At 51.2% G+C, this 25,607-nt stretch overlaps 1 protein-coding gene and 1 long non-coding RNA gene across 8 annotated transcripts in view; one reads left to right on the top strand and one right to left on the bottom strand.

Moving 5' to 3' along the window:
* RNF220 (ring finger protein 220) overlaps positions 1 to 25,607 on the bottom strand; it is a 224,772-nt gene that overhangs the window by 19,241 nt on the left and 179,924 nt on the right. For 5 of the 6 annotated variants that reach the window (XM_045477057.1, XM_045477059.1, XM_045477058.1 and 2 more), the window contains exons 2-4: positions 16,255 to 16,387; positions 8,339 to 8,384; positions 4,671 to 4,772 (exon numbers count right to left, since the gene is read on the bottom strand). In XM_045477057.1, the coding sequence (XP_045333013.1) occupies positions 4,671 to 4,772; positions 8,339 to 8,384; positions 16,255 to 16,387 (281 nt within the window). Of the gene's footprint in view, positions 1 to 13; positions 186 to 4,670; positions 4,773 to 8,338; positions 8,385 to 16,254; positions 16,388 to 25,607 lie in introns of those variants that run through there. The other variant, XM_045477063.1, reaches the window with a different exon arrangement.
* On the top strand, positions 211 to 24,751 carry LOC123597766. 2 transcript variants are annotated; one of them, XR_006712250.1, is made up of 3 exons: positions 211 to 353; positions 4,695 to 4,824; positions 24,522 to 24,751. It is a non-coding gene; the product is annotated as an uncharacterized LOC123597766 (long non-coding RNA). The 2 variants fall into 2 exon arrangements; XR_006712249.1 differs by lacking the exon at positions 211 to 353 and adding an exon at positions 362 to 779.

Here is a 25,607-nt window from a genome sequence, read left to right as displayed (position 1 = left end):
TAAACAAACCTACTTCCTCCCTCCCGCCGGCCCCCCTGCTCCGCCGGCCGTTCCGGGCCCTCGGCATAGCCGCCGGGGGATGCTCTAACGGGACCCCGTGGCCGCCGCACGGTGCCGCCCCAACCCCGGTCTCCGGCGCTCCGGGCCCTGCGGCCGCCCGGCCGGCGAGGGCGGCGATGCGGGCGGATTCCCCCCGGCTGCCCGGCGGCGGCGGCACCTCAGCTCCCACCGGCGGCGGCGGCCATGTTGGCCCTGATCACGTGACCCGCTGCCGTCGCGCGCCGGGGTGAAAGTTCACGATGGGGGTGGGGGGGCGGCCGGACCAGGACCAGGAAACAGCTGCTCTTACTCCGGTAGTAACCGGCTGGGGCCGCTCTGGGGTCCCTCCCACCGTACCCAAAGCCTACCAGCCCCAGTTTTAGACACTGCCGGGTCCTTCCACCCCGCTCCACGCGCCCTGCCCGCGCGGAGCTCCTTCAGTCCCAGAGCCTCAGCCCGGACCCCGGCCCTGCTGCTGGCGCTTTGCTGGGGAGAAGGCGTTTGGATTCCGGGTCGTCTCTGGGCGGTCCTACCGAATGTCCCAAATTGTCCCGCCCCAACCCCTAGCCTTTCTGTAGTCCCGTTGTTAGAGGATTCCCATTTCTGCTGTCTGCTGGACAGCCCCTGGAGCTTTCACGGGTACCTCACACCCACACAGCCAACGTGGAACTCAACATCCCGCAAGCAGCCGCTTTTCTCCTGGGTGCTCAGTTTGTAAGGGGATCCCACCATCCACTCAGGTGTGCCCACACCGGAAACTTTAGAGGTGTCGTTGGCCCCACCCTCCTTCATTCCTCATACTCAGTCCAACTTTAGATTCCAGGAAGTTTGTCTTTAAAGGTCTCTTAAATGTTCTCATCTCCACTTCTGCGCATTTCCTACTCCTCTTTCCAGACCTAAGCAAAAATACCTTTCTTTTCCTCCCGTTAGAGTGCTTCCATCTCTACCCTCATTATAGCTCATACAAATTTGTACGGTGGGCTGACCACTCTAGGGTTGGGGTCATGTCTGAGTCATACAGGTGAACCCAGAGTCTCCGCATAGTGCTTGGCATAGGCAAGACATCCCTGAGTGTTTCTTCTATGACTATACCTGTCTTGGATGTCACTGCTCTGGTTCATAATCGTGTGAGCTTTCAAAATTTGTCTCTCATCTGGCCTTCTGGTCTTCAGTTTCGCTCCCTGACCATACTTCAGACAACAGACAGTGTAATCTTTGTATCATGCAAAATCGACCCTCTCTCCCTCTCCCCCACTTCTTTAAATCCTTCAGTGGTTCTCCACCTAGAAGATCTGTAGCATGGCACACAGGCCTTATTTGACCTGTTTTTGTCTTCAGACTCTTCTGCCACTCTTGCGCTCTCCCTTTGCCATCTCCACACTCAGCTCTATAGAGCTAACTATATATAGTTCTTTGAGCACTTCATGCTCTGGACTCTGGGCTAGATTATCCTGCTGCTTCCATATCCCCTGCTTGGTTAACGGTTGTTCCTCCCTTCAGGACTCTGAGAAAGCTTAACTTTCCCCCCCAAGGTTGGGTTTGTTGCCTCCTCTGAGTTTTCACCATCCCTTGGCTTCCCTCTGATCTTGCATATGGTGATTACCTATGTGTCCCTTCTACGGTGGGGGCTGGTGGGGGCTGGTGGTGGTGGTGGTGATGATATCTCTCCAGTATCCAGTCACCCAGCACAGGGCGTAGCATGCAGGAGATATCAGTGGTAATGGGAGAAGGATATTTACAATGGAACTCCCTGAGCCCAGTGCAGGGCTGGGAAACAGTTTAGGATTCAGGGCCAGACAGATCCCAGTTCAAATTCTGACTCTGTTCCTCATAATTTATGTGTTCTCCAAAAAGTTACACCCCCTCTCCAGGCCTGTTTCCTTAGCAGTAAATGGGGGACAATGAATCCTAGCCTTCACAGTTGCTATGAGGATAAAATGAGGAATGGTTAAGAGGGCTAACCCAGCAGGGGCTAAGTAAATGGGAATCCAAACCAGAAACCAACACTCCCTGCTTTCAAGACCTACACTGATGGTTTTTTTTTTTTTTTTTTTTTTTTTAAATCCAACATAACCAACCAACTAGTACATGCCAGGCATTGTGTAAAGATCAGGGGATGGGATATCCAGCTAGTCCCTGGGGTTTCCAGCTTCACCTCCTGCTAATTCCCCTTGGGTTTTACATGCTAACAAAAGTGAACTGCTAGCAAGTCCCCAAATACATCATTCTGTGTTACACCTCTATGCTCTTTACACAGTGTTGCCTTGAAATGGCAGACGAAGAATCTTCCTTGTTCATCAAAGTGAACTACTTGTGTTCTGAAACCGTGTTCATTCGTTACCTCTCTGTGAAACTTGCTCTGATAAACCCCCTCTTTACACTGCACTATCCCAGAAACTTATTTATAACTGTTACAGCACTTAAACACCAGGCTATAATTATTTATTTGCAAATCTAACCCCTTGAAGGCAAGGACACTGGGCCGGGCGTGTGTGAGTACTGGAAGGGCGTATAGAAGGATGGGACAACGTCCTTGCCTTGGAGGAGCTCCCAGTTTAGTGAAACAGTCATGCTCATTGTGATAGATTAAATGCAGCCATAATTCTTTGCAGCTCCTTCTGTCAAGAAGACAGAATCCTCATCCCTCGATTATGGGGTAGCTTTGGGACTTGCTTTGTCAAGTGATGTGTGAGTTCCAGATTCTAGGCCTCAAGAGGCTTTGCACTTTTGGCCTTCGTCCCCTTGGTGTGACACTGCCCTGAGGCTGCCAAGTAAGGAAGCTGGTCTAACCTACCAGAGGCCACATGGAAGAGAACCAAGGCACCCTGATCTCCCAGAATGTGAGGCTTTCCAGCCTAGTCAGTCATCTAGCTGAATGAGCTGCATAAATGAGGAAAGGCCCAGTCAACTGAAAAAATCATGAGAAATAACAAATTGTGTTAAGCCACTAAGTTTTGGGATGGCTGGTTATATGTCAGTAAATAATGGAAACATAGATAAACAGGTGATCACAATATAGGATGATAAGAGTAGTCATAGGGACATATAGGGTTTGTGAGAAGAGATAGCTAATCCAGAAAGGCTTCCTGGAGATGGTATTTGGGCAGGTTGTTGAAATATAAATAGAAATGTGATGGGATGGGGTAAAATAGTCCCATTAAAAGAAAACAGCATGCGTAAAAGTGTGCAGGCAAGAAAGGAATGGCACAGTCAGGGAGTAGTGAGCATTAATTCTGTGAGGATAGCTCATAGGATTCCTGGAGGGCAGTATTAGGAATGGAAGTATTAGCAATGGAAATACGGGTTGAACCTAAATCACAGAAGACCTTGGTGCCATGTCTTAGCAGGCTGTGCCTGTGCCTGTGCCTGACGGTAGTTCTTAGCTCAGCAGGTGCTGAGGCTGAATGCTGTGACTGAAGTAGAGAGGGTGGCAGGATGCACCCTAAGGGCAGGGCTCTGTCCATCCCTTTGGAGTGGAACTTTCTGTTACAGAGCTTGTCTCCCTATCAGACCAGAATTCCCTGAGGTTGGGTCATTTCTCCACCTATGTTAGGGTTGTCTGGGTAATAGCAGTGTTTTTCAGGGGCCAGACTGGGCTGCCTGTCTTGAACCAGGGTTTATGAGAGGGGGATCCCTCCCTGGGGCTCACACTTAGGGCTATGCAGTTTGAGTCCCAGTACCGAGCACCCAGCAGAGGAGGTGCCAGTGGAGGCCGGTGTCCACTCCCTTCTCTAAGCTCGCACCCTGATGCCGGGCTGTGTCAGTTGGGAGGAAAGGGGGCCCAAGGGGAACATCTCTAATTCCAACAAAGAGTTCCTGTATGCCGAGGCAGTGACACAGGCTCTCCAACCAGAATTGTAGGTCCCTGCTGCCTGTCTTTCCATATCAGATCAGGGCTTCTGAGTCAGGGCTGTTTTCTCCTGGGCTGTTTTCTCCAGGGCTGTTTTCTCCTGTGTTCGTACTGGGCTCCCCAAGAAGCCCTTTTGCCATTGAGACCAATGTTTCTTAGAGCAGGGCCCTGTCTTTTCCATCTGACTGGGGCTCCCAAGGGCAGGGCTCTGTCTCTCCTCAGACAGAAGTTTCTGGGGGAGTTCTTTCTCTTTCTACCATAAAGGAGACCCATTTAGAGCTAGGATGTTACCCTTAGGCCCCCGTCTTGCTGTGATCTTTTAGGACTGTGTGATTACTCCTTTCCTGTTTGCTCAAGGCACTCAGGCAGTGTCTTCTTGTCTCATTCTGGGTCTGATATGAAGGTTTGGCAGGATTGAATAGTTATTTGCTCAAGGGATCCTGGTTTGGAAGTCTGAAGTCTTCGGGGGATTTGGGGCTATGCCTCTGGGTCCCTCATGAAACCAAACCACATGGGATACCTCTTGATGGCTTCAGAAGTGCTTACAGCCCACCAGAACCCAGGTGACCTTGCATTGCTCCTTAAAACCTATCTGTTTAAGGCCCATTCCCTGACACATGTGCCTTCTGGTTTCAGTTAGGGGCACTAGACACAGAGGGAACCAAATACAGTTCTGGCTTCTCTTCTCACCTCCCAAGGAGGGGAGGAATCAGCACCAGCATGCCCCTCTAAGCTTTCACCACGGGAGCTTCCATCTCACGCTCACGCACTCCCTCCTCACCTGGTATCTGTCTGAATGGTGCAGGTCATCAGTGGCAGAGGAGTGTGGTGATGCTGTTGGAGACTCTCCTTCCCTCTTGATGGAAGCAGACAACAGGAGGGACTGGAAGAAGAAAAAGGACATGTCGCCTCAGGCCAAATGAGACCTGCAGTCGGTCAGTCCCCTAGGGTTCCCAGTCCAACAGAGCTTTTGGGAGAGGGCCATGAAGGGAGGCAGAGGGATAGAGGAACCACTCTTGAGATCCGGAAGGCAGGCTTTGAGGCCCTGAGGGTGTGGTTGTGGGAGAGGATGGCTTGATTTCAGGGATGGGTAGAGACCTCTGAGAGGGTCCAAACCTCGTGGACCCCAGGTAATCTCTGTCCCAGTGGGGTAGGACTCCCTGCCCACTCCCAGTTGGATGAGATAATATATGCTTTGTTCTCCCTTCACAAGCAGAGACTCTGGGACTGTTCTGAAGGATTGGGGGTAAAGCCGCATACCTGCTGCCCTGCCTGCCCGTAATACGGGCTGAAGGCAGCCCTGCTATGGAGACAGTAAATTAAATAGTATGTATGAGTTTCCTGCATGCAGCTAGGGATGTACGCTGGGTCCATTTATCCCTGCGCTGCGGCAATGACCCCAGCGAGAACCCTAGGAGAACTAACCCCCCCACGTCAGTCCCGCATGGCCTCTCCTACGTGCGCCTGCAGTGTAGATTAATAAACTGTCCGCTTTACATTGTGTGTGACCGCCACAATCCTAAATACCACATGGCACGTTCAGCCTGCTCTTGCTGGCTCTTGCCAAGGCCTGTTCAGCTGCAACCTGGGGGCCTGGAGACCTGAAAGCAATCCCTACTTCCTTCTCCCACCCTTTCCAGTTTGCACAGCTCTGAGCCGGAAGCATACAAGCCCCTAGGAGGCCTCCCCAGCCGAGAAACCATGCCAAATCGCCAGTGACAGCCCAAAGAAAGCAATTTGGGAAAGATGGAGCAGCCATTTATCCTTCATCTCCGACCGAGCCTTAGGATGTGACCCGCATGCGGTGGCCATGCTGCACATCCTCAGGCAAGGGCCCTGGGAAGGGAGGGGCAGCTGCTGGTCTGGCAGGGCTCCCTGACTCAGCCTGGCCCCCCAGAGCTGGTGGACGCAAGAGGCTGGGAAGGGCCTGCCACTCGGAGCCCTTTTTTCACCCAGCCAGGCCCAGGGGGAGGCCTAGTGGGTGACTAAGCCCCTACTCCAGATTGAGGTGGTCTTTCAGGCAATGTCCTTTGCCTTCTCTGGTCCCAGGGAAGATGCTGAGGAGGGGAAACAAAGTGGGGTCCCTGCCCCCCACCATGAGAAAGCTTGCTCTTGTATGCTTGCTTTCTGTCTCTCTCTCTGTCTGTCTCTCTCATTCTCTCTGGGTTAGAAGCCCTGAGAGGCCCCAGCATTACACCTGGGGCAAGCAGAATAAAAAAAGGTCACTGGCGCTTTTTAAACATGGACCAAAAAGCAGTAAAATGTGTTTTGAAAAAAAAAATCCCGGCATTAAATCATGACTTTTTGCCTGGCTCTTCGCCTCATTAAAAGTGGCCTTTTGGAAGGTAAAATTATCATTGTAAGCGATAAGATCTTTAAGAAAATAATTCACGGCTTCTTCACCCTTTAATATGATAGCCGCCACCGGCTAATTTTTTTCTTAATGGCAATGAGGCCATCAATCTTGTCTAAGGCCCCCTCGCCCTCTCCTCTCCCTCCCTCCCTCCTTCTCCCTGTCCTCTCAGTTTCTTGCTTGAACCTTCTATCTCATGCCTCTTCCACCCATGACCTGCTCCCCTAAAGCCTCAGCCACAGGCAGGGGATGGTCAGCTTTGGGGGTTGAAATGGTCAGCTTTGGGGGCATAAGTGTGAATCTGGAATTGGGCGAGCAGGGGTCCTTGCCTAATTATCAATATGCCTGTGTCGGATGCCTGTGTCGGCAGTTGGAGGATCTGCATGTGTTTTAGGACTTCCTGTGTGAGTATTCTGACCTCGGTGTGTGTGTATCTGTGTATGCGGGGGACTAGGTATGGGTGTGGATTGTATCTGTGTTTATCCTTCGAGCACTGGCCTCACTGCGGTCCAATCCCCAGCCCTGACAGCCACACTCAGGTGTCGGGTGTCTGTGGTTGTGGCGGTGGCTGACCTGGCAGCTTGTCCATGGCCTACCTTCCTTAACCACAACCACTGAATGCTGCAGGCCGGGCCAAGCTCTGTGAGTGTGGCTCCCTACCTGTATGATCCACGGCTGCCTGGCAACCCCCACCTTTTCTCTTTAGGCAGGAGGGCTTTGCTACCTTGGTCAGGGCCTGCACCCATCTAAGACTGGACCAGCCTCCCTGCCCCTCCTCTGTCCAACTTTCTGTGTTGAGTGATTTCCTGAGCAAAGGTGCAAAATCCACTCCCACCCTTTTTAAAGGCCTGCAGGGGAGTTGGGCCAACCCCTGGAGGTAATATTATCACTCTGGCTCCTTTTCTCCAAACTGCCCCCTCAGAGGTCACCAGTGGCTTTAAGATTTCTCAACACAATGGCCCCCTTCTCCAGACTTTCTCTCTTTGACTGCTGACCACCCCATATGTTTTGGAACATTTCTCCCCTAGGAGTCTGGGATACCATGCTTTCCTGTACCCATCCCGATGCATGACTGTTCCTCCTCTGGCCCCTTCCTGGTGCCTGTACCTTATCTTGACCACCCCCCCCCCCCCCAGAGGTCCCCAGATACTCTTCCTGGCTTTTGCTTTGATTTCTCTGTGCAGTCCTCCTGACTGATTCCATCCATTTCGGAAGCTTCAACACTCATTCCTCACTCCCTATAAAAAGGGCCAGGGATTCCTGCCTTTAAGAGTCATTGTGAGAACTTTTAACAAAAGATGTTGCCTTGCCGAGGGTGAGGAAGGGTTTAGTGAGTAGGGTTATTTCTCCTCCCCAGGTCCCCACTTCCTCAAAATCATCACCTTTGGGAAAGCAGTACCATCTGCCTCTGTGGCCATCTATGGGAGTTCTTGATACAAATCACATCATTGTGCTGAGGCCTCTCTGGCCCCTCCTTTGAGCCAGCTACTTGCCCTTCATTTTTCCTTTCTCCATCTGATGCTCCCAAACCTCTCTCCCATGGTATCTGTTTAGAGGGGCAGACTGTCTCCCCAGATGAGTCCAACATCCTCCCTGGCTCCCTGCTGCCCTCAGGACAAAGTATACACATACTCATGCATACACACACACACACACACACACACACACACACACCCCATGGTGTGTCTTCTAAGGCCTGTGTACTATCTGTCTTGACCAGCACTTCTATATTTTTATTTACCTGCTACAGCTCACCTTCCTTCTTGGAGTCTCCCCAGCCTTAGTGTCTGGGTCCCCCATGCCCCCATGTCATTCTTAGCTTTGATTCCTGTTCTGACTGGAAAAGGAAGAAGTCAGATGAGCATATTCTGGCTCATACTCAGACTACATACTCTCTCTCTCTCTCTCTCTCTCTCTCTCTCTCTCTCTCTCTCTCTCCCCCTCAAGCACACAGGGAAGCCCTAGGCCTCAGGCTGAAGATCAAACCCTGGAGACAGTTGGGGATCCAGGAAGAGCTCCTTTTCCTCAAGAGGAATCAGTTATGGGGAAGCCTAGGTTAGGATGGGTAGGAGGAAAACACACAATTGTCCACCTACCTTGGGGGTGCCTGGAGCCATGGCATCCTTCAGAAGGGAATTCTTGCTGCCAAGAAAGAAGAGAACAGGGTGACTATCCCACTTGCTGCCCAGGGCATGCAAGAGAATAGCAAGAAAACCCCAAAAAGAGAAGGCATAGCCAGCTTAGCCCAGCCCTGTTCAGCCAAGCTCTACCAAGGCCATTCAACCTCAGCTGGCCCTGACTAGCTCAGCCTCCATCAGGGGCCAGTGGCAACAGCTGGCTCCTGGGAGAGGGACAGAGACAGTAGGCATGGTAGGCTCCCCCATGAATCTGAAGAAAGGGGCTTTACCTGACTCCTGGTATCAGCCCTGAGGGTTCTGCTTGTCCTGGATGCCCCCTTCCCTCCACCTCCTGTCCCCAGCCTGCTCTTAGCTCCTATGGGATTGGGGGTGATGGAGCTGACATGGCTCTTGTCAATTCTCCCTCCAACACGCTGCAAACTGCGTTAGGCCAGGAATGATCTCCCCCTGATTCAATTTGTCAGCCCCAGGCCCTCCGGCATCGGGCGCGGCAGGCGGGCGGGAGCTGGGCCCTGAAATATGGTGGGCGGCTCGGAGCAGGCGGGGGCGGGGGTGGGAGGTGATGGATGGGCTGTGGGGGAGGCGAGGACTGTGTTTAATAACAAAATTGGTATGCAAGGCCACATCCTGCGCTAAGCATGAGTGATCCAGAGCCACAAAGTATTACAAATCCCTGCTAAACAGATGCTGACAATGGAACAAGACGTATCAAATCAGATCCACTTCAGAAACATTAATATCCCTGTTCCTGTCCCTCCCTCCCTGCTGCCCCCACTGTGCTCACCACATCTGTGCTCACACATTCACGCACGTGCACTCACACACACATACAAATACATGCACGCAGAGGCGCTGGCTGATATGTGCAGGAGGCAGACACAGCCCATTCACATAGGGTCCCTGCACAGACACCCATACAAGCTATTCAGGTAGAGCATGCCCACAGAGATGTCCATAAAGCACAAAAGACACATACCCAAGGCAGAGTGCATAGGACACGCACGGACTCAGGGCATATACACAGGAATCACCCATAGGGTCAGACATAGGTACCCCAATACGTGAGCAAAGACATAGATTCAGATAAAGTAGCAGCTGTCCCTCGGGGCACATTTGGCAATGTATGGGGACCTTTCTGGTCATCACAGATGGGGGTAGGGAGTTTGCTACTGGCATCTGGTGGGTAGAGGATATTAACCAACATACATATGGGATAGCCCCTCACAACAAAGAATTATCTGGCCCAAAATGTCAATAGTGCTGAGGTTGAGAAACCCTGGTATAAAGGCAGATACACACATATCCACTGTCCATAATTCTGTCAACAGTCACTCAGACACATGTGGTCACACCCAGTGGCTCAAACATGTTGTAAATACAGACACATTCACAACAGTCACCCAGACTGTGAAGAGCTGCTCGGGCACCAACATGTACATAAACACATGCACAGGTACACCCACATGCACCAACACACACCCAGATACTTACACATCCACAAATGCAGACACACGTGGACACACACCCACATAGATACACACATCACAGATCTGAATGTAAACACAGAACTGTTTGCCTGGCTGATTACAGAGTGTGGGCATCACAGACTGGGAAGGACAACCAGACCAGGTTCCATTCAGTTACATTTGGTTCTTAAAACAGTCCCTGTATTCCTGCTCCCTGTCAGGCCCTGATCTAGGCAATGGGGATACAGAGAGGAAACTGAGCTGCTCTTGAGGAGCAACTAGTTTGAGTTCATTACTTTTAGCATTCCTTCACTCAGTCAACAAGTACTGACGTCCCATTGTGCCCGGCACCGTGCCTGGACAGGTACAGAAATGAGGCATCTACTGTGCGACAGCGTTCTTGCTGGCCTGAGGTTTGAGCTTTATCTGAGCAGGATCAGGTTGGGACAGAAAAGGAAAGAGTGAACAATGATTGTGCATCAACCACATGTGACAGGTATGGGTCGGGTACTTGATATGTGTTCTCTCTTTAATCTTCACAAAAACTTCACAAAGTTGACCAATGGAGGTTGAGTGACACCTCTACGTTCACACAGCCCATGTAGGGTTTGAGTTCATGTCTGACCGAGTCCAAAGTGCTGCTTTTCAGTTGCCCACACTGATTTCCTAAAGCTACTCAGGGGTTAGGATGGAGGACAGAGCTTGGAGTTCTTTTTCTCTCTCCACTTTGGGGAGCATCCTACTGACTCTGGGCTTTAGTTTCCTCGGCTAGTGAATAGAAATGAGGACATCTAGGGTGAGAATGTCCAGGCTCTCCCTTTGCCAGTACTCTTACCTTTCCCTTAAGTCTGGTACTAACTCAAGCTCCTGCCCTCTCTCTGAGCAAGTGTTCCCACCCTACCCCACCTTTCTTCCAACAACCTGATCACCACCAAGTGTGCTTGGTCCCCCAGAGATAGGAGTCTGGTGAAAAGCCTGCCTCCAAAAGGAGAGGTCTGAACCTCAGAGCTACAGGCAGACTGGATCCTGCCCAGCCCATCAGCTCCTCTGCCTTCCGTCCCTCCCTGTTTCCACAGCCCACCCCCAACGATTTCCTCCCTTCTCAGTCACTCGCTGCCTAGTGATCCATGGGTTTTAAATTATAACTGGGACCCAGGAAACGCGTTCCTAAGTACAATATTCATGGGCTGGGCTGACACTTTTAATTAAGGTGATTTACACTGAATTATCCTTGGAAATAAAGAAATGGTGTGCTGCCCGGGAATAAACCATCATCACCAGCCGCCTTTGTAAGTTACACTTCGTTTTAATCTATTTGGGGAATTGTTTATCTAGTTCATTACCCAACCAAACACCGAGGCCGGCCTTAAATAAGGCTTAAGTGGGGGTGGGGGCACTGCCATCTCCATACCCCGCCTCTCTAGAGTCACCCAGCCTCCCCGTGGCTCCTTCCAGCCCTTTGAAAGCACTGACCACAGAGCTGGCTTCCTATCCTACAGGCCAGATCTAAAAGTGGCTTTGGAAGTCTCCCAGAAAAGGCCTCCGGGCTCAGGCCTCACCAAGCTAAGCCTCACAAGTCTGGGGGCTGCTCTCCACCACCCTCCAATCTTCAGCCCCCATCTATGTTGCTGCTTGTCTGTGCACATCCAGTTTCCACCCCATCACCATCCCAGAGACATCTTAGGCTTAGTGTGCCCAGAGCGCCATCCATTATTTCCTCCTTTCCTCAGAAACTTGCTTCCTCGTCATCATCACCTTTCCCATCACCCAGGTCAGAAAGCTGTTCCTAGTAAGTACCCTGCTCCCGTCTTGCTTCTTCCTCCACCAGTCTCATCATTCCCTCTTCTCCATTCCCACTGCCACTGTCCCAGGTCAGCCTCATCATCTGTCCCTTGGACCCTGCCCAACCTCCTCACCCGCCCCCCTTCAACCCCCAGTTCATGCTCTGCACTGGCCTCCAGAGTGATTCTCCTACAGTTCTGCAATGTGATCAAACTTCCTGAGACCCACCAATGTTCTAGCTCCCCCACCACAGCTAGGACAACCTTTCAGCCCCGAAAGCCCCCTCCAACCTGTCCTCAATCTAACTTTACCCCCCTTATTCGAATTAACTTAGTCCTGGGGTCTACTGGTGCTCCAGTGCAGGACTGAGAAAGGGCGGGGTGAGGGAGGGTATATGGCCACAGCCTCTGATCCCAAATGTAAAAGTACTTTGAAAAGTATAAACGCTTTGCCAACAGGAGTTCTGACTCTTCTTCCTGTAGGTGTCTGTGTGCCCATGTACCTGTGGGAATGAGCATGTGTGGGAAGTGGTTCTTTCAGGGTGTGTGTGTGTGGTGAGCACATCTATGTGTGTTGGAATGTGGGGGTGTGCGTGTGCCTGTATGTTATGTATGCATGTTTGCCTGTGTCTCTGAAAAGCAGCCAGCCCTAGTTTGGGAGCTGGGAGGTCCCCCCACCCCCCCCAGCCCTGTTTCTCTGTGCGAGTCCTTAGGTGTGTCTGAAATAGCAGCCTGCCCCCAGGGAGGCCTGTTCTGTGCTGTTGGGCAAAGGGAGACAGAAGGTACAAGGGAGGCAGATGGGCCCTTGAATGCAGGCCCATCCTGAAGAACTTCTGGGGAAGCAGCTGTGTGGGAGGAAGGGAGGCCCCCCAGGCGATGGAGAGCCACCCTGCAGCAGCATCTACAGGCTCCAGAGCTGGCTAAACTGGGCGGGAGGGGGGGTGGGTGGAGAGCAAAAGAGGCAAAGGTAGGGTAAGAGAGGGAGGGAGAAAACTGGAGAGAAGGGAGAAGAAGGCAGGGAAGCAGGGAGAAGGGAGAAGAGAGAGGGAGCGTGAAGTGGAAGGGAAAGGGGAAGACTGGAGAGCTGTGGAGAAAGGCTCTGGCCACAGGTCATGGATGGGGGAATGCCCTCCTTTGGGTTGTGCCCAGGCACACACAGGATTAGTGTCCTCCTGCAGGATTCAGTTTCCCCATCTGTGAAATGGCTGGTCAAAGGTTCCGTTCAGCTCCTGGAGCTGCCGGCGGCGGGAGAGAGGAGGGAGGAGTCTCAGGGGTGTCAGGAGTCCAGGTGCCACATCTTTTCCCAACTTCCTCTGCTCTCCTCAGGTCTCCCAGACAGCGGGCAGGGGCGGGGCAAGGGCAGCCAAGGCTGGGGCCCTCCCCGAGCGCTACCCGGGCTCTGCGGCGCCCTCAGCCCGGAGGGAGCTGACACGCTCCTTGGGAATTTATCACGCGCCCAATTACAATGTTAATTGGCAAGTTCCTGAAATCAATTAATTCGCAAATTTTTTCCAATTAAAAATCCAGATAAATCACGAGGGCGGCAGCGGCCGGTCCAGCCTGCAGTCCGGTGGGCGCAGCGGCCGCAGGGAGGGGAGGGCGAGAGAGGGGAGGGGAGGGGGCGGCGGGCGCGGCTGCCCTTGAACGCCTTTGCCGGCCGGTCGGACTGTCAGCGCGCCGGGCGCGGCGGGGCCGAGACAGATAAAACCATCGACCCGTCGCCGCCAGCGCTTCGGCTTTATCGATCCGACGGGAATTTCACTTGCTGTGCAGATCCCGCTGTCCGGCTGTCAGACACCGGGGGGGGGGGGGGGGGCATGCCAGGGGTTAGGGGGTGCTGGGCGGGGCCTGGACGTGAGGGGCACAGAAGTGGGGGACGCAAGACACAGCCGTGAGGAGCGGAGCAGATGTGGGGGCTCTGGGTGGGGAAATGGACATGGGGATTAGGGTGTGGAAGCAGGGGGTGCCCTGAGAAAATATGCGGGCGGGGGATTGGTGCAGAATCATGGCTGGGGGTGGGGGGGCACTTCTGTGGCTAGATGTGGATGCCCTGGGCAGTGCAGGTTTGGGGCCAAGAAGATGAGGCTCTAGTGTGGCCCCCACTGAGGAGGCAGAAGGAGAGCTTGGGCCCCCATTTTCCAGACCCTTAGGGGTACACTGCTTTTACAGGGCCCTGCGGGGCCCTCCACACACATCTCTGCCTCTATTCCTCTTCTTGTTGAGGGAAGTCCTCTATTACCCAGACACTCTCCCAGACAGCTAAGGTGTAGAACTCATCTGCGGAAAGATATTTCTTTCATGTTCTGCCCCTTCTAAGCTAGTCCCAGGAGTGTGTGTGTGTGCGTGCGTGTGTGTGTGTGTGTGTGTGTGTGCGTGCCCGGGGGCAGGGGGTGGGGGGTGGGTTAAGAGCATGGCACCACAGTCAGACTGCTTGGATTTGAATCTTATCTTTACCACTTTATAGGCTGTGCAACCTTAGAAAAGTCACTTAACCCCTCTGTACCTCAGTTTCCTAATCTGTAAAATGGACTTAATAATTATTGCCTACCTAGATGGTTGTGAAGAGTAAGTAAATTAATGCAATGTAAAGTGCTTGGCATATAGCGAAGGTTCATACAGATTATTGTTTTTATCATTTGTATAGTCTTCTGTGGTAGTTTTAAGTATTTTCACAAATTCTTTGATATTCTTCCTGTCAAGAAGTAGAGTTTATAGAGTTTAATTCTCCTCTCTTGGTGTGGGCTGGACTTGGTGACTTGCTTCTAATGAAGAGAATAGAATACGCTAGAAGCAACAGTGTATGACTTCGGAGACTAGATCATAAAAGGCATTGTGGCTTCCCACTTAGTTTCTCTCTTGGCTCACCTCCTCTGTGGGAAGTCAGCCACCATGTCATAGGGAGACTCAAGCTGTCTTATGGAGAGACCCATGTGTGGAGAAGCCATCTTGGGAATGGCTCCCATAGTCCCAGTCAGACCTTCAGATGACTGTCTTGGCTGACATCTTGACTGCAGCCTCATGAGAGACTGAGCCGGAAGCCACAACTACCCACAACTGCCCAACTAAGTTGTTCCTGAACTGATGGTCCATAGACACTGTGGGTAATAAATGTTTGTTGTTTCAAGCCACTAGGTTTGAGGGTAATTTGTAACACAGTGGTAGATAACTAATACTTCTTCCTTCAAAGTTCAGCTCAGGCCTCACCTCCCTTAGGAGGTCTTTGCTCTGTGCTGGGTTGGTGCTTTTTCCATGCCCCACAGTTCTTCCCACAGAGCAGCCTCTATCCCTTGGGGTTTCATGGCCCAGCCCCCCTTACACTCATGTAGTGAGCTTCTGGGAGTGGGACCAGTTCTGGTTTACCTTTGGGTCACCTGCACCCTGCATGGGGTATTAGGTGTGGGTAGATGGAAGGAGATCAGTCAAGTCTGGTGACTTGGACTGAACAAGGGGTAGGGTGGGGTTGGGAGAGGTGGGACAGGCTATTCCCCTGTAGCAGACCATATTTTCCAGAGATGGCTGCAACCACCCATGTCTCCCATCCCACGTGCTCTTCTATAATATGACCCTGCCACTCTCCCATCAAAAAGTGGGGTGTATATCTTCTCCCCTTCAATCTGGCTGGGCTGACACTGCCTCGACCAATAGAGTACAGCAGAACTGACATTAAGTGACTTCTGAGGCTAGGTTGTAAAAGGTGATCCAGCTCCCATCTCTTTGGCTGGAACATTTGCTTTAGTACCCTAAGCTGCCACATAAAAAGTCCAGCTACCTGGAGGCTGCCATGCTATAAGAAGGCCCAGACCACGTGGAGAAGCCAAGTGTAGGTGCTTTGGTCACAGCTCCAGCTGAGGTCCCAGCTGATAGCCAGAATCAGCCACCAGACATGTGAGTGAAGGGGGCTCCAGATGATCCCAGCTCCCAGCCAGCGAGCCTTCCCAGCTGGGGCCCCAGACATCCTGGAGCAGACACAGGCCATCCCTCTGTGCTCTGTCTGGATTCCTGAAGCCACAGATGCCATGAGTATAATGAAGTGGCTACTTTGAATTGCTAAGGTTTGGGGTGATTTGTTATACCTCTCCTCTGTCCCTTTGATAACCTGGCTCCTCCATAAGGCCCTCAAGGAGACTCCACCTGGTCCTTCAGGCAGGGAGAAGGGAGGTAGGGTAGAGCAGCAGGGCATGGCTAAGCTTGATTGTCACCTTTCAGACCCTGAGACTGATAGAGAAGGTAGTGCTTACTCTCCTGGATGGCAGCACGAAGCTGCACTTCTGGTTAGGCTGGCAGGCCCAGTCCCTGCTTCCGGTACCCTAACCCTGAGGCTTAGCATGGCAGTACAGGCCTGTGGCAGTGGCTCATCCCCTTTCCAGCTCCTCTTGTGCCCTTTTGAGGCTGAGGCCTGAAGAGGGGGTCACTCTCCTCCCATCTCTGAAAATACAGCAAGAAGGGAAATGCATCACCATTTAGCTGCAGGATCTGAGGATTGAAAGCAGAGTAGAGGAGAACAACAGTGGGGCCTTACTTCTACCTAGAGGATGGAGTGTGGGCCAGGTGGCTGTTCCTGGGACCTGGTGTCCAGAACACTGAGTGGAACCCTCTGGCAGGCAGGCTCCCCCAGCTGGTGGCTTACCTGGCAGGCAGCTGGGCCAGCTGTTCCAGTTCTTGCTCCATATGCTCCTGCAACTCACTGGGCCTTAGCAGGACCTGGCAGATAGGGCAAATAGGGGCCTGGCTGTCAAACAATGCTGCTGCCTTTTTCTTACCTGGAGAGGGAAGAAGAAGAGACAGACAGATAAGCTGGGCTTGTCTGTGGACATATAGAAACCCAGTGTCCCAATCCTCCAATGCAAGCGTGCTGCTGCCTCCTAGGGCTTACTGGCCTAGAGAGGGGTTGAGCCCAAGGGTCTCAGAGCCCATGACCATTCACTCTTCTCTGTGGCTCCAGGGGCCATGAACGGTGCCTCCTTAGCTGGCCGCCCCTGTGGGAAATCTATTGGGACACAGTCAATGCTCTGTGTAATCAAACCTGGATCACTTCATTTCATACAGGTTAGGGAAGGTCTTGGTTTAATCACACCATCACTCAGAATATCCAGTGACCCCTCTGTCTCTCCTTTCCTTACTGTTTTTATATTCTCCAAATCTGGAGAAGGAAGAAAAGAGGGAGAAAGAGGACTCATTCCTGCATTCCTGTTGTCATTCAACAAACATCGTCTGAGGTCTACTCTGAACTAGCCCTAGTGCAGAGCGGTGGGGCCACAGCATATAATCAGATCTAGTCCCTGCCTTTGAGGCCCTCACAGTTGAGTGGGAAAGACCAAAAAGGATCTGCATGACTTCTGCGGTAGTGTTTTCTTCCAGTTCCTCACCTTCCCAGGGTTCTTCCCGTAGCCTCTTCTCTCCCTATTCTGTATGCTGGATCATCTTCTTCCTTCTTATGGCCCTAATTCCCACCTGTGCTTTGTAGACTCCATAATCTGTATCTCTGCCCCAGATCGCTCCCTGGTTCTCTCGGCCCCTCTATCCAAGCACCTAATGGATATCAATGCCTGGGTGTCCCCCAAGAATCTGAAACTCAATGATCCAAAAACAAGTTCTTCAGCGTCTTCACCCCTGCTCCCTGTTCAGCAGTGCCCTCTTAGTTAATGACACCAATGTTCACCTGGTTACCCCAGCAGGGAACCTGTGCCTCCCCCGAGGCCCCTTCTCGTGCCTTACTGTCCCTCCCACATTCATTTAACCACCAAGTCCTGTTCGTTCTGCTTCTACAGGATTCCTGGAATCTATATTCTTCCTGTTTGGGTCTCACCACCTCTCACTTGGATAACATTATTGGCCTCTTGTGAATCTAACAGAGTCTGGGTTTCCCCCTCCAAAATATCCTTCAAATTGTATGGGAGCCCAAGTGGGTATTTTGCTGGCTCCGTTGGTTTGGGGGCCAGCTGGGAACCTGAACTCTGTTCCCACTCTGTCCCAGCTCTGTCGCTGTCTCTGTTGCTGATGGTAACCAGAGCACACTATGCTAGGAAGGAGCCTGAAGGTTGCTTAATGCACGCCTTTTGAGGAGCCTAAACCCCCTCCCTTGCCACTCTCTCCACCCAGTGCTCTTCTGGCCTCTGCTTAAGGTGTGGAATTGAGGAGGCCTGTTTATCCAGACATATCCTTGCCTATCTATGTAAACACCGTAGAGAGACTTCTTTTTTTTAGTTTTTAAAATTTTTATTTCATTTTTTTAGAGACAGAGAGACAGAGCACAAGCAGGGGAGGGGCAGAGAGAGAGGGAGACACAGAATCCAAAGCAGGCTCCAGTCTCCGAGCTGTCAGTGCAGAGCCCAATGCGGGGCTCAAGCCTACGAATGTGAGATCATAACCTGAGCTGCAGTTGGACACTCAACCAACTGAGCCACCAAGGCACGCCTGTAGAAAGACTTCTTTAGCTTAAGCCAAGATCTTCCTCCCTGCTTCTTCTTCCCACTTTTGTCCTGAGAGAGTCAAAATTAGCTTTCAGAGAGATAAAGGCCATGCTAGTGATGACCAAGGCGGTTGTGTTGGGTTACCAAATTAAATATAAGATGCTCAGGTAAAACTGAATTCCAGGCAAATAATGAATACTTTTTTAGTGTAAGTATGTCCCAAATATTGCATGGCACATCCTTATGCTAAAAGTTACTCACTGTTTTTCTGAAAGTCAAATTTACTTGGGCATCATATATTTTCATTTGCTAACTCTAGCACCCCGTGCCTGAAGGAGCTTCCAGTTCAGGCTGAGCACAAGAACCCACCTCCCTTTGACACAAGATTGAGGATGGTCACAGCTCTCCTGGATGTCCAGACTGAGTCATCTGAGAGCTCAAAGGAGGGAGTAGTTCATTCTGGCTGCATGTTTAGGGGAGTGAAAATAGAGAAGTCTTAACCAAAGAAATGAAATTTAAGTTGCATCTTAGAAGTGTTCCAGGCAGAGAACAGGAGTAAATGAATGAGCTGTGAGTTTCTGGTGGGCAGGGGCCATTTCTTATCTAACTTTATATTTATAGACAATTGAAAACAGACCTGGCATTGACTTGATGGGCAATAATGAAGCAATAATGAATAATGGGAAGAGAAAAGAGGAAAGGGAAAGAGGATAGGAATGAAGATCGGATTGTCCTAGAAGCCAGATGATCTTTGCAGAGCTGGGATGTCCACTGTGGAGGCTTTGTGTGTGACAGGGTGGGGTGGGTGTGGCTCTCGTCTGTGCGGTCAGGTGTCTGAGGAGGCAAAGGGGCCCTGCTGATCATGTGCCTTGGTGGCTATGCCTTAGATGCTTGGAGGACAGCTGGAAGCTGTGAGTAAAAGAAGCAGGTGTGGCCCGGTCTGGAAGATGGGAGCTGAGGATTCTAGTCTCAGCTCTGACTCTAACTTCATTCAGTCAGAGAATCACCCAGGTGAGGGAGACCCTAGAAATTCTGTAGGCCATTACCTTGTTTTAAGGATGGGGAAAGTAAGGCTCAGAACTGGATAGTGACCCCTGTACTCAGCTCATGATCTCATTACTTCATTTACTTATTCATTCAGCAAAACATTTATTAAACAATTCTTTTACGTCAGGCATTATTCTAGGAGAAACTGGAGTTCAGAGATAAATAAAACACATTCTTGGCCGGAAGGAGATCACAAACTAATAGGAAAGCCAAAGAAGAGTCAGTGGATCCAGTCCATACAGCCCTGACCAGGGCTGACGGAGGCACGAATGGCCACCCCAGGATCGAGGCAGGAGTGGTCCGAAGATGGTTGGTAGATGGTTGGTAGGGTCCAGGGGAAGGCAATACTTGATGGAAGGCATGAAGGATGAATAAGGGAGAGTTGACAAGGCTGTTGAAATGGGTCATTGAGGCAGGGCCTGGGGCACAGCGGGGAAATGGTAAGAGAGGAGACCTATGAAAGGGGAGGTTTCAGGGCATGGGGTCTATGCTGAGGTGGAAATATCAGGGTTTCTGCCCGGTAGCCTGGGATACCAACTCTGGCTCTTAGGGATTCCTGGAGCCCAGAGTCTTCCCTTCAAGGCTGGGACCAGGAATCAGCATTCCCACATGCTTGTTCTCAGTCTGTTTGCTTTGCTGCCACAGAGATCTACTTTTCTGAGCTTGGCCTCAGTTTCTCTACTGGGACAATGGGTCCTCTTCCTGACTCCCAGCTTTAGGTACAGCACTGACAGGGATCAGCAGAGGGCCCCTGCAGCCTATGCCCTCCATCCCACCCCCATTTTCTCAGGGGTTAGAGTGGCAGGTGTCAGCCTGGCCATGGGCCCCCTGCTTCCCCTCCCCCGCTGTGTTCCCTATAATTTTATATTGAGACCTGTGGTCATGACGTGGGTTTTACTGCACTAACGACATGGCCTGCCCAGGTTTAATGACAAAATCCATACTCTGGCCCTGGGCCTGCTCCTCGTTTGCATAATTCCCAGAATACAGCTCCCTGAAGCTTTTGACCTGGGCCATTACAGTGGCCATAAAACGGGCCATAAAACCACTGGGAATGGCCAAGAGGAGGGGGCTGTGGTCTTGTGGGGGTGGGAACGAAGTCCTCAACCCCCAACTCTTCCTAAGCCTGGGAGTAGACATCCTCTGGCTCTTCCCTGCCACAGTTCCGAGAATCTAAGAGTCCTTCTCAGGCTGGAGAGACCTCTGGAAACCCCTAGTCCAGCTGCCCCTCTGATGCAGGAGTTCCTTCTCCAGTGCCAAAGCCGGCATCACAGGTAGGCTGACGGAGCCCCCCAGAGGCAGGCTGTCAGGAAGCATCTTCTCGTTGAGCACTCCTCACTCCTGCCCCTGTGCCCCACCCCACGGCTGGCCAGGCCCTTTGCCACAGGTGGGTCCAGGTCATGTGGGCCTAGGTTGAATCTTGTACTTCTTCAGGAGGCCTAGCTCCCCAGGGAGGTCAGGAGGCAGGCTGAGCAGTACAGTGGGGAGACGTGGGAAGCATGAGGGACTGGGGACAGGGACTGGGACGGGCTGTCAGTGCTAAAGATGATGAATGGGGGAGGTGAGGCGGGAGGCCTGGTGTTATCGGCGGTGGATGGCGGTGCGGGCGCTCGCCGCTCCTGTTAATCCCCGGGCGCTGCCTCAGCCCTTGCACTGATAACGAGGAAATGGGACTGACAACAATTTTTAGCTGAGAGATTCTTCACCAAAATGCCAGGCGGCCGGAGGTCTGACAGCGCCTGATTGAGTGTGTGAGTGTGTGGGGGGAACGCCTGCGGCCCCCTCCCCTCCCATGCAAAGATGGATCGCTCATTCCGCCTCCCGTCCACATTCATTACCGCACCTCCCTCCCGCCACCGCCACCACAGCGCCTGCCACCTCCACGTTTCTGCCTGCTGCAGGTATCCCCTGAAGCAGGAGAGCAGGGAGCCGAGGGGCCTGACCCTGTCCTCAGCCTTACGCGGGGCACCTCAAGCTCAAAGAGCCAGAGGTGATTGCGGGGTCAGGCTCCCTAGCTGCGTGGCCTCCAGAAGGCCCCTTTCCCTTTCTGAGCTGCTTAGAATACTCCACACCCAGAACAGCCACGCTCCACCACAAGTGACTGCAGGCTGTGAAGACTGATAGGCAGGCTGAGGAGAGAGGAGCAGTTAAGCCAAGTAGCCTTTGCCTTGCCTGGGCCAGGCTCCAACCAGTGCAGCCATCAGGCCTTGGAACTGGGCCTCAGGCACCTGGGGTCCCAGATCAGCCCTCTGCTGCCCCCCTCTGTTGGGAAGTGCTGACCATCGGGGGCGGGTGACTCAAAGGCCCACCGAGCTGCTTCATCTCTGCCATCTCCGGGAGTGAAGACAGGTGCAGACTTGGACACTGGAGGATGGGGACTCTTTCAAAGGGAAAGCCTTCCCTTCTTGGATCACTAACTCACGTCTGACCCTGCCAGACGCCTGCTGTGGGATTGCTTCTCGGGCTTGGTCTGTTTGGTTGTGTCCTAGTTCTGTTGCCTGTGGCTTCCATTCTTGCCTCTCTGTTCAAATCCCATCTTGATGATCTTTGGCTCTGCAGACCACAAAAGGCAGGGCTTGACTGCCTGGTGTCTGATTTAAGAAGGAGCAGGGTTTAAGTGAGGGTGAGGGTACCGCTAATGACAAATGGCAAAAGAGGTGGGGCCTTTTAAGAGAATGTGTGTGTGTGTGTGTGTGTTTGTGTGTACACACATATGTGCCCCACCCTTCCCTTCCCCGACCCCCCAGTAGAACGGCTTCCATTTCCTGGTGACCAAGGCACAGAGGAGGCTTCAAGCAGAATTCAACAGAGTTGTCTCTTATTAGCTGTGAGACCTTGGGCAAATCACTTAACACTTCTGAGCTTTAGTTTTTCCTCGTGTTAAACGGGTACGATAATATCTAACTTCCAGGACTTTTGCAAGGATTCAGTTAAACCAGGGCTCTCTACAAAGCGATGGCTCATTATCATCTCTAGTAGGACACTAGCACAGTTTGTTGTTTGTGCCTGTATCCATCCCCTTCTGACAGGGCCTGGCCTTGCCCTGTATCCGGCCTTCTTCTCTGCTATGGTCAAGATTGTATCCCATACAGTAGGTACTCTGGTCCTGGCCCTTCTGGCCTCCATGGAGTTCCTTCTTCCTATCCATCCACATGCATGTATCTATTGATTGGTTTGTATGCCACTATATCCATCTGTCCATCCATCTAACCATTTATCCACTATCTGTCTATTAATAATAATAACAGTTTATTGAGTGTTATTATATGTTAGGCTGTAGGTTTAATGTTGCACATAGTTTATCTCATTTAATCTTTACAACAGTCCTGTGAGGTAGGTATTATTATTGCAATCACACTGATGAAAAAAATGGGGTTCAGAACAATGAAATGGCACAGCTAGAAGGTTCAGAACAGGATTTAAATTCAGGTCTGCCTGACTCCACTAGTGCTAGTGCTCTTAACTACTGAATAATACCCAGCTACTTACCTCCTTATCCACTCACTTAGGCAATAATTTGATAGTATCCAACCAATGGCAGCTGGATAGTGATGATGGGTCTGCTACCGTATGGATGCCATGCAATAATGAACAAGACAGGTACATTCTCTGCCCTCGAGGAGCTTAGGAACTGGTTGCAGATAGAGACATGAAACAAATGTCCCCAGAGTGGTTTTAGAAAAAGGGAAGTGCACAGAACTGTGGGAGTATATCAGCTGGCCTGGGAGGTGAAGGAAGTGACATCCAAACAAAGGTGTGAAGGGTCAGAGGGAACTGGTCAGGCAATGACTGTGGAGAAGTGGTGTTCTAGGTACAAAATAGCATGTTTGAAGGTACAGAGGGAAGACAGCCCAACGGAAGAAGTGAAGAGTGTCCAGTGTGGCTGCAACAGAAAGAGTGATGGACAGAGTATGAGAATGACAGAGAGGCCAGATCCTGGAGGACTTTTTAATTATGTTAATGATTTTTTTTTTTTAATGTATATTTAGTTGTTTTTTTTGTTTTTTTTTTTCAGAGAGCAAGCAAGCAAGAGAGAGTTAGAGAGTATGTGTGATCTGGGGAGGGGCAGAGAGAGAGGGAGACAGAGAATCGAAAGCAGGCTCCTCCCTATCAGTGCAGAGCCAGAAGCTGGGCTCGATTTCACAAACTGAGATCATGACCTGAGCTGAAATCAAGAGCTGGATGCTTAACTGACTGAGCCACTCAGGCACCGCTGTTGTTGTTGTTTTTAACATACAGTGAGAAGTCATCGAAGAGTTTTAAGCAGGAGAGAGACATATCAGACTTGCATTTAAAAAAGATCATGCTGGGGCTCCTGGTGGATCCGTTGGCTAAGCGTCTGACTTCGGCTCAGGTCATGATCTCATGGTTCATGAGTTCGAGCCCCGTATCGGGCTCTGTGCTGACAATTCAGAGCCTGAAGCCTGCTTCAGATTCTGTCTCTGTCTCTCTTTGCTGCTCCCCTGCTCACACACTGTCTCTTTCTCTCTGAAATATAAATACATACTAAAAAAAATTTTAAAAGATCATTCTAACTGCAAAGTACAGAACGGTCTGAGGGGGCAAAGTAGAGAATGCAGAAAGGCTCTTTAGAAGGGTGATCTCACTAATTCAGGGGAGGCATGATGGTGCCTTGCTGGAGCATAATGATGATGATGATGATGACGACGATGATGATGGAGGTGAACTGAAAGGGACAGGTTGGATCTGGGGGTTAAGGGACTGAAAGGAGCCAACAGTGATTCCGTGGTTTCTGGCTTGAGCAACTGCTGGGTGGTAGACCATTTACTGCCTTGTACAATAGGAGGAGGGGCAGCAGGCTTGGGGAGGAAAAAAATGAGTTCAGTTTGGATGTAGTACTTACTCTGAGGAACTGTTAAGACATCCACATGAAAATGCTTTCTGGGCACTCTATGGGAACTGGAGTCAGAATTATGGAGTTGGAGACATTGACATATAGGTAAGAGCTAAAGTTCACTAAGGCTTCCTCTGTGCCTGGCACAACGTCTGGCATATAGTAAATACCCAACAAACATTCACTGAATGAATAAATCAGTGACTGAAGTTAAGAGTAGGTGAGATCACCTAGGGAGCGAGTATACAGTAAGAAGAGGCTAGAACAGAACCCTGAATAACTCCAACAGGTAGAAGAAGTTTAAGTCATCAAAGACTAAGAAAGAACAGTCAACAGGAGGATGAAAATAAGCATGGTATCGTCAAAGCCAGGAAGGGAAGAGTTTCAAGGAGGGGGCTGTCACTGATAGGGTCACATGCTGCTGAGAGGTCAAGAACACAAGGCATGAAAATGTCCCCTCCACCTATTGTATCCACAGTACAGCCATATACCCCAACTTCATCCATCCATCACCATCCAGACCACCTACATACTCATCCTCCCCCCTCTCACTCATCCCCTTTCTCCTTCTCTTCCCTCCAGAAAACCATGATTGGTGCCTCTGCTGAGCGTGGGACAGGAAGAGTTAACATGCTGACAGATGGCATTTTTTACCTTCAGTCAATATGAACAAGGCCCCAAGACTATGATTCCAAACATCTGGATTTCATCAATATGTGATCTGTCATCGTATATTGGCATTCCCCAGTCCCTGCGCCAGAGCAATGCGGCTGGTTTTATTAATACGTCAAATACATTATCCGTGTAATACACTTGTCTGGCTGGGGCCTCCCGCTGGGGCGGGGCGGTGGATTTGAATGTATGATGAATCAGTTTGCATTACATGTTCGTAAGTCATCATTTGTCAGGATTAATAGGCATCCCTGGTCGAGGAGGTGGGGGTGGGGCAGGCAGAGGAGAGACGTGTATTTAGCTACGGCCCATATTTATCTGCCAGTACCCAGATGCCCTGAAAACCACTGTATACCCTCCTGCCCAGACTCCAGGGCAATGGCTGGTGCTCGGGGGGCAGAGGTGACATTTTCAGCAGTTCCTGAGTCACCTGGAACCAAATAGGCCTATTTGTCTTTGCTTTGGGCTTGCCAAACAACCAAAAAGGTTATGGCAGGGGCCACTTGCTCAAGCTGGCTCTTACTCTCACTCTTAAGGACTCAGAACTCCTTCCTCTGGGGAGCTTTTCCCGACTCCTCCAGACTATACTAGGTGCCTTCTCTGTGTTCCCAAAGCCTCTTGTGCCACCTCTAGTGACACCATGTTACAATCGCCTATTCTGTGTCTGTCACCCTCTTTAGACTGTAAATTTCTTTTAAAAAATTGTTTTTAATGTCCATTTATTTTTGAGAGAGAGAGAGAGAGACAGAGAGAGAGAGAGACAGAGACAGAGAGACAGAGTGCGAGCAGGGGAGGGGCAGAGAGAGAGGGAGACACAGAATCTGAAGCAGGCTCTAGGTTCCGAACTGTTAGCACAGAGCCCCATGTGGGGCTCAAACTCATGAACTGTGGAGCTAAAGTTGGACGCTTAACCAACTGAGCCACCCAGGCACCCCTAGACTGTGGCATCTGGCAGAGGACATAGCCCAAAGTAAGAAAATCATAATAGTAATAGTA

Source organism: Leopardus geoffroyi, chromosome C1 (genome assembly GCF_018350155.1).
Source record: "Leopardus geoffroyi isolate Oge1 chromosome C1, O.geoffroyi_Oge1_pat1.0, whole genome shotgun sequence".
NCBI classification, from domain to species: Eukaryota; Metazoa; Chordata; class Mammalia; order Carnivora; family Felidae; genus Leopardus; species Leopardus geoffroyi.
This window is presented reverse-complemented; position numbering and strand designations above follow the sequence as displayed.